The 8,427-nt window shown below is 38.6% G+C and overlaps 1 protein-coding gene across 1 annotated transcript; it reads left to right on the top strand.

The window, feature by feature from the left end:
- The first annotated feature begins 1,538 nt into the window (after positions 1–1,538).
- LOC101299310 (laccase-7-like) lies at positions 1,539–4,332 on the top strand. Its single transcript, XM_004302630.1, has 6 exons — positions 1,539–1,752; positions 1,923–2,074; positions 2,357–2,601; positions 2,689–2,817; positions 2,911–3,861; positions 3,961–4,332. Exons 1-6 carry the CDS (start codon positions 1,663–1,665, stop codon positions 4,089–4,091), a joined length of 1,698 nt encoding a protein of 565 aa, XP_004302678.1. The 5' UTR covers positions 1,539–1,662; the 3' UTR covers positions 4,092–4,332.
- Positions 4,333–8,427: the final 4,095 nt, after the last annotated feature.

Genomic DNA, 8,427 nt, shown 5'->3' with positions numbered 1-8,427 from the left:
AGAAGAAGTTTTAGCTGATGGCATGCTCTTTGGTTTCTTATGTGCCAAGGAAGTGACCAAACTCTACCTAGTCAGAAACGATTTTGTCAACGGCTGCCCATATCATATTTGCCGGGGAAACTTCAAAACGTTACCTTTTAATATTTAGAAACAAACTATACCATAAAATAGTACATGGAAAACTGACTATATATATGATGAGAAAGAATAATGGCAACGACGGAATTTAAATAAGACCTCCTGATATCGATCTGTAAATAAACCTAGCTATATATTATGTAAGGTACAAGTTATCTGTAAACGGCGTCATCAGATATGTACGTGTATGGTTATATCACCACAAGATCGATCGAAGTGGCTAGCTGGAGCCTGGAAATGCATGATAAGATCATATATATGCTAGACAATCAGAATGTATAATTGATTTCTGGGATTTCAACTGGTCAATAAAGGAAAAAAAATTGTTGATGGAAAACAGGTAGCTGCGAATCGAATGGGTTGGATTTGGAAGCAACAGCGTGAAAAATGAGCATAAGATCTTGTCAAATTCAAAAGTCTTCTCCCCCGCTCATATAAAACTAAACTATATATATAATGAATCGTTATAATTAATCTGAAGCTGATTATTACTTCAGAGAATCGACCGATCTAAGTACATATGCAACTTCTAGATGAAAGAACTACGACATTAGAACTTTGTTAATATCTATCTCTCGAATAATCTCGATCAGGTGCTTTATAATTACTTAACTAATGCAGCATTCATGTATTAATTAATTAAGGGCATGCAGATATGAACTACTAGGTCGATGGAGTCGATCCCTACAACAATACTCCATTATGCATTAATTAATTTAAGACATTGTTCCAACAAGAAAAAGAGAAAATTAAGATCGCTTATAGTACGTTTAGGGTTCATCATCCAAGAATGAGTAGAATCACCTACAAAATCTGTTCTCTTGTGTTGAGCATAAGAATGATAAGATCAATGATCAATTGAACTTAGGTGGATGGATATACATAAATACATCAGAAGTTCAAATCAAAATCTATTTTTACCAATGCAAACGCGCCCGCGCCTACAGAGTTTGATATTTTTTTTCATTACCAAATGGCCGGCACAGTCAAAATGATTATATTCAAAAAGTTAAAGTACCAGCTGCTCGATCTAGGTGTTTTGTTGAAACCAAAACCTAGTTTCTGACTAGTACGTAGTAATTGCTAGTCATCATCTCTAGCTTTACGCTAACTAATAATCAAGAATGTTTGATCAAGTGTTAGCTGGATATATATATGTTACGAAAGTTACTAGCAGCTGGTGCAATGCCAATTTCAATTCAAAGTCCCCTAAAATCAAATCCATTGAAAATTTTAAAATGACTTTGATGGTAATACATGCGGCCACGCAATTGTGGAAGGAGAAGGTGCAAGGTACTAAGTATTGGCCAACATGCCTATATATAAGGCATACATGTCTTTGTTTCGATAGCACAAGATCAATAGAAGTATACATTTCATTATCTTTATAATGCACCTTTCTTCTAGCTAGCCATGCTCTGGCTTGAAAAAACATCAGTCGATCTCCTTCATTCCCTCTTCGATCATTCTCTGAAGTCTGAACTCCGAGTTTAATTTGCTAGCCCGGCCCTTCTTCCCATTGGAATGGCGCGCTTTGTCTTTGCGCTAGCGTGTGCCCTAGCTCTGCTGGCTTCTTCAGTAGCCTCTGCTGCAATAGTCGAGCAATCTTTCAACGTAAGTTGATCTTTGGCTCAAGTTAACTCCTAGCTTGTCCTTAATTAAGTACTACTCTTAACGCTCTTGCTTCTGGTAAACATGCATGCTTTTCAAAAAAGATCAAAGCTTTACTCTATAATGTGTTTCAACCAGACTTTCAATTTCTAACTCTCACTGTTTATGTACAGGTGAATAACCTGACTGTTACACGGCTGTGCCAAAATCAACTGATAACCGCCGTTAATGGGCAGTATCCAGGTCCAACAATAAGGGCAAGAGAGGGTGACACTCTTGTCGTTCACGTCCTGAACCAGTCCCCCTACAACCTTACTATTCATTGGTGATTGCTCATATTACTCTCGTAAAGAAAAAAGTCTGAAAGAGCTAGGCTCTCATTTTCCTCACACAACAATCTTGTATAATATGTAAACGACCTAATCATTTTAACTTGTCAAACCTACTCGATTATGATAATCTAAATCTGAATATATTTATATACATTGATTATATACTGGAATATTGTCAAATCACGCGCAATTGAACTATAGGGAATAAATGTTTATTTTGTTTTTCACTTTTTTGGTTGGTAGATTTTGGTGTTCATTTTCTGTCAAATATGCAGGCACGGTATCTTTCAGCTTCTAAGTGCATGGGCAGATGGACCTGCATATGTAACCCAGTGCCCTATACTTCCTGGAAATAGCTACACGTACAGATTCAACATCACCGGACAGGAAGGTACTCTCTGGTGGCATGCGCATGTTTCATGGCTCCGTGCAACTGTCTATGGCGCCCTCATAATCCACCCAAGATCCAATCGATCCTACCCCTTCGCTGCACCCTTCCAGGACGTACCGATTATGTTAGGTAAGTAGTCGATTAACTGATCCTTAATTTCCTTCAAGCACTTAAGATTAATCAAAGTCAATTAATCATGCATGCATGAAATTGCAGGAGAGTGGTGGAATGCTAATGTCGTCGACGTTGAGAATCAAGGACTAGCCACCGGAGGTGCTCCCAACAATTCCGATGCTTACACGATCAATGGATTACCCGGCGACTTCTATAATTGCTCTCAAAACCGTACGTAACCTATATTAGCATATCTATACAATAACATACAACAACTTGACCATGATGAATAACATGCACGATGCATTGTTATCTGTTTTGCAGAGACATATAAGCTGAATGTGGTGAGGGGAAAGACATACATGCTACGCATAATCAACGCTGCACTCAATAACCAACTCTTCTTCGGCATAGCCAAACACAACATGACCGTGGTAGCCGTCGATGCCTCCTACACCAAACCCTACGTCACAGAAGTCGTCTTGGTCGCACCGGGGCAGACCACCGACGTTCTCATCACCGCCAACCAGCCCGTCGGGTCGTACTACATGGCCGCCACTCCATACGCTAGTGCAGCCATACCATTTCCTAACACAACCACACGCGGTGTCCTATTATACAACGGCTACAATTCCTCGAGCGCTCCTCTCATGCCTGCCCTTCCCAATCCCCGTGACACGTCAACGGCACATAGATTCTCCAGCAACCTGACGGGGCTAGCCGGCGGGCCTCAGTGGGTTCCGGTTCCGCTCCAGGTAGACGAGCATATGTTCGTGACAATAGGTGTAAATCTGGATGTATGTGCCGAGGGTATGACATGTCAAGGTCCCCTTAACAACAGATTGTCCGCGAGCATGAACAACGAATCCTTCCAGCTCCCTACAACACTCTCAATGCTAGAAGCATCAGTTTACAACGTGAGCGGGATTTACACCACCGATTTCCCCGATAATCCTCCGGTGGAGTTCGACTACACGAACGCGAACATCAGCCTGGACCTAAACCTGATCTTCGCCCCGAAATCTACCAAGGTCAAGAAGTTGAAGTACAACTCGACCGTGGAGATCGTGCTGCAGAACACGGCCTTTTTAGCGATCGAGAATCACCCTATTCATCTTCATGGTTTCAACTTCCACGTATTAGCTCAAGGGTTTGGAAACTATGACTCCGTTAACGATAGCAAGAACTTCAATCTTGTCGACCCACAACTGCGTAACACAATTGGTGTTCCGGTCGGAGGATGGGCGGTGATCAGATTTCAAGCTAATAATCCAGGTTAATCCCTAGTCAAAAGCTTGCTCTTGTTATTATTATTTTTTTTTCCAATATTTTGTGGCATACCTATATTGATTCTTTTTTCTTTAAAATGTATAGGTGTATGGATGATGCATTGTCATCTGGACGTGCACTTGCCATGGGGTCTGGCCATGGCGTTTGAGGTGGAAAATGGATCGACTCCTTCATCTACTCTGCCTCCACCACCACTTGATCTACCGAAATGTTAAATATTTCTCCGACTCAAGATGCATCCCAACAGAAATAGCTATAGTTTCAGCACTATTCTAATATACCTTTGTTATTGTTATCATTTGGCTATCAATTTCATTCGTTTCTGATTGAGTTGAAAATAATCTGTAATAAAGATAGTGACAATATATGATATTGTCAATTGTATTGTATAAGGCGTCAACATTCTTTTTACTGTAACATTGTTCTTTTCATACTACGTACTACACATTTACATTGAAAGATTACAAGCTCCAAAAAATAAAGGAAGAAAAATTACCAGTGTTAGTTAATTACCAGAAGATGAAAAAAGTTCTTACACATGATCACTTAATAATGACTCACAGCAAAAGTTTGGATGTACTCCATCGTAAAATATAAGAACTTGGAGAAAAAATGTACTGGTAATATGTTTGTATCAATGTCACAATATGTGATAGTAGTTTTATGTAAATTAGGGAATTTCTTAGAAAATTTGTTACACTTATCCCCTGAATAATTCTGAAAGAGTATAAAGTAATTGGGAACCCACTTTCCCTGTTGCCCTAAGATTGCTAGTATATAGACCTCCCTTGTTTCTTTCCGAAAAAAATTCATTCCTGTCACTAATATTTGAAAGGAAATGATCTGAAGAAAACCGGAGAGCATGTTTAGTCCAGAGGAGCATACGCTAACGCTTCGAACAATTTCCCTGATTGGTCCCCTGATACAGGACCAGGGGCCATAGTATCATCTACTTCTTCTCCTACTTGTTCTGAAGCTGGGGCAGGGGCCATAGCACCATCTTCTTCTTCTACTTGTTCTGAAGCAGGGGCAGGGGACATAACATCATCTACTTCTTCTACTTGTTTAGAAGCAGGGCGAGGTGGCATAGCTCCATCTACTTCTTCTACTTGTTCTGAAGCAGGGGCAGGGGCCATAATACCATCTACTTCTTCTACTTGTTCTGAAGCAGGGCCAGAGGCAGCGCGAGAACTCGAAGATTCCCTCATGTCACGGTGAGGTTCCGAACGCTGTCTCTCACATAGGTAAGGCAAGAATACTCCTGAAAAACGCAAAAACATTACTCAAAATATATAAACATTATTTCCATGCTATGCCATTCTAACGTTCATGATTAATTACTAATTAGAGAGCCTGCTCTCTGATACCGCTATGTTATAGTTATGGATCTTACGTACCCTCTCCGGCGGCCAAGTTGAAGTAAAGTTCGACAAGGTTGGGGCACTTCTCATAGCAGTTGGCGGTGCACATGTTTTTGAGGAAGTGAGGCTCAAGGAAGGCATCAGAGGAAATACCAACAGCATCCCTATCAACACCGCATGCCTTTACACACTTATCTGTGTCTATGTAACCAGCCAGCTTCTCTACCACAACTTGCGATGTCCTGCAGTGTTTCTCCTACGCAATTTCATCTAATTTGAAGATTATTTAGGTATCGAATTAGATCAAATAAATTACATAACAAAAACTGTCTAAACAGAACCGTACGTGTAAATCACGATTATGGAAGCTCAAATAATCTTCAAATTTGATGAAACTTTGCATAAATGATGTACACATTGTGTTTTAGACACTGGAATGTGGAGTTGTGGAAATGCGACCTGAAAATGAGCGAAAAAAAGGAGGTCCACACTTTAATTTCAAAACGGGACACCGCTCTAGAAGAAAACTGTACACACACACGTATACATGGCATTTTCATTAAAGGGGTCTCTTTTTTGGGTTTATATGAGGGACAAACCATTAGCCATTAGTTATGGTTTAATGAGACTGTAGGGCTGAGATTGAATGCATCTAGGAATTCAGCCCTCTCCCACCCTTATAACCCAGAACTCCTAATCTCCAACTTTCCGCTGAATCAAATGCTCAATAAAATTCCAAATTCATATCGCAAGCACTATCTAGTTCTTCGAAATTTCTTTGAAATCAAGTGGGTTTTCTTTCTAATGAGTATTTCCCAAGAGAACAAGACAACAACTGCTACTGCCATAAAAATACAGACAATAGTGAAAGGGGCAAGTTAAACTTTGACGCATATAGGCATGGGATTGAATTAAGCAAAGAGAAATTGGTAAGTGCTTACAAAGTACAATTGTTCTACCCATACCATGAAACTCATGATAGTTGCAAATTGATCACATGGATATAGAGGTTTCATCTCTAAACTCTTACAAACTTAATCACATATGGTAGTTATAATTTCGAAAGACATTAGTTTGTTCTACAGAAGTTTGGATCTGATGCATTTCAATTTAATAACACTAGTTATTTAAATGATAATTTGTCAAGCTCCCTTTAACCGGTTAATTTGTCTTTCTTAATCACCTTTCATCATGGGCTTTTTCTTTTTTCTAATTCTTATTTTGAAATTTTTAATTTACCATGAAATAGAAAAATCGAAAAGTAACGCGGAGGTAGAAATTCGATGTGCTTGTGAATTGGCGGGACTAGCCTCGCGCCTCTCACCGTCAAGAAAAATCCCGCCACTGTGACGCGTATCATTGGTGGGAAATTTGCTGCTGTCATCACTCGTTAACCACCTGGACCTGGCCGAAGCCCACATTCTAACAAATATGGGCCATGCTAAGCCCCCGAATCTGGTAATGTAATCATTAATCTTTCTTTCGCCGTACCAATACATTGCATCACCCCAAAACATATTGCAAATTAAGCTCCAAATTTCGGTTTTCTAAGAATCAAATGAACGACCTAGCTTATTGAATCTCGATTGACCGAAGGAATGATCAATTCATGAAATGAAAAATGATAATGAACAATAGATGGCATAAAGATCGTTTAATCCATTCAGTAAAATTAGCTACAACTCTACAAGTTCATTGGTACGGAGTTTTCTCATATACAGTGTTGCAATATGCAAGCGATAAAAGAAAAAATATGTTTGAAGTATAAAGGTTAACGATTACGTTATCATCTAAATCTTAACTCTTCATGAGCCATTTGCACCAAGAAATTCAGTTATACACTAAGGTAGTCATGTACAAAGTCATTAATTAATATGAGTCAATGTGTTTTCGATTATTATCTTCAATTTGTATACTCTAGCTTTGAAAAGTATCGCAATTCAAAAAAAAAGAAAAAGTACACTGTTTAAGGAATAGATTTATTGTGTGTGCCTTAGTTAAAGTAGAATTACAATAGGATTTGATATCAAATGTTGTAATATGAATACATGTACTTTCTTTATGTATTGTATCCTCTATATATAGAGGTTTATTCTATGAATGAAATACAACGATTATTTTCCCTAAATCTCTTTCTTAGTTTATTTCTCCCGCAACATGTTATCAGACACTTTGCTTTAACCTTGGGTAATCCTACAAACCTTAAAATCCTTCCCACATAGCGGCATTCCTCCAGCTTACCACCGTGGCTCCACTAAAGCACACAGACCCCTTTTCTACATATCAACAAGAGTGTGCATCTCTGGTTTTGGTTTCCTAGATATAACAAGGATTGGTTTTTTCGAAGAACGACGATAAACCTAGTTAATGGACCAAGAATTTTAAATTTTTGTTTCTGGGCCTGCGTCAATTGTTTGCTAGAGAGAATCGAAGCAGACCATGGTTGCTAGCCTCGCGATCAGGAGCATCATGCCAAATCCAAGGATGTGACTCTTAATATATCAGTTGACATTTCTTTTTGGTGCATTGGTTGATGAGGGACATGGTAAATTAATTAGGTGTTCCAGGTTCTTAAGTTCCATCTACATACATATAAAAACAACGTACAACATGTTCACACAATCTCTCACATACAATGAAAGATTTATGTCCAAGGACGGAGGATGGTGTATTGGTGTCTCGGCTGTAGCCTAGAGAGTTTTTTTTTTACATTTTCTAATCAAGTAGGTGTTTAATCATAGCCTATAGGTAACAACGTATGCTTATTCCGGTCAAATTGTCATAGTTTTCATGGTTAGGCAAAAAACAGTTATTACCGTCAACCTCTTATTAATAAGCTAAAGGATAATATTTTCCAAAAACAAAAGCAAAAGAATAATAAAATATATATAATTAAATACAATCCTAAACTATCATCATTTTCATATTTCTCGATTAAGTAGTCTATTTTTACTATTCATATCTATTCTTGTGAAAATTAGATGTTTTTTTTACAATTTCTTGGCAATTTTGGACTGTACGAAATCTTATATAATATTCATATACACTAGTAGAAATAAAGTCTTAAGCGACGGGAAAAACTCGTCGCCTAAGTACAATTTTTGTCGCCTTCCGACTTAAGCGACAAAACCGGCGTCGCTTAAGATTCGTCGCATATGACGCGTCTCATAGGTACTTAAGCGACGAAAAC

This window comes from Fragaria vesca, linkage group LG6, assembly GCF_000184155.1.
Source record: "Fragaria vesca subsp. vesca linkage group LG6, FraVesHawaii_1.0, whole genome shotgun sequence".
Classification (NCBI taxonomy): domain Eukaryota; kingdom Viridiplantae; phylum Streptophyta; class Magnoliopsida; order Rosales; family Rosaceae; genus Fragaria; species Fragaria vesca.
Note: the sequence above shows the minus strand (reverse complement) of the source record. Positions and strands in the feature narration are given on the sequence as shown.

Excerpts from the sequence above, each read along its gene's own strand:
- LOC101299310 (XM_004302630.1), top strand. The coding sequence starts at position 1,663 with ATGGCGCGCTTTGTCTTTGCGCTAGCGTGTGCCCTAGCTCTGCTGGCT. Across the intron at positions 1,753-1,922 it reads TAGTCGAGCAATCTTTCAAC|GTGAATAACCTGACTGTTAC; the intron begins GTAAGTTGATCT and ends GTTTATGTACAG. Across the intron at positions 3,862-3,960 it reads ATTTCAAGCTAATAATCCAG|GTGTATGGATGATGCATTGT; the intron begins GTTAATCCCTAG and ends TAAAATGTATAG.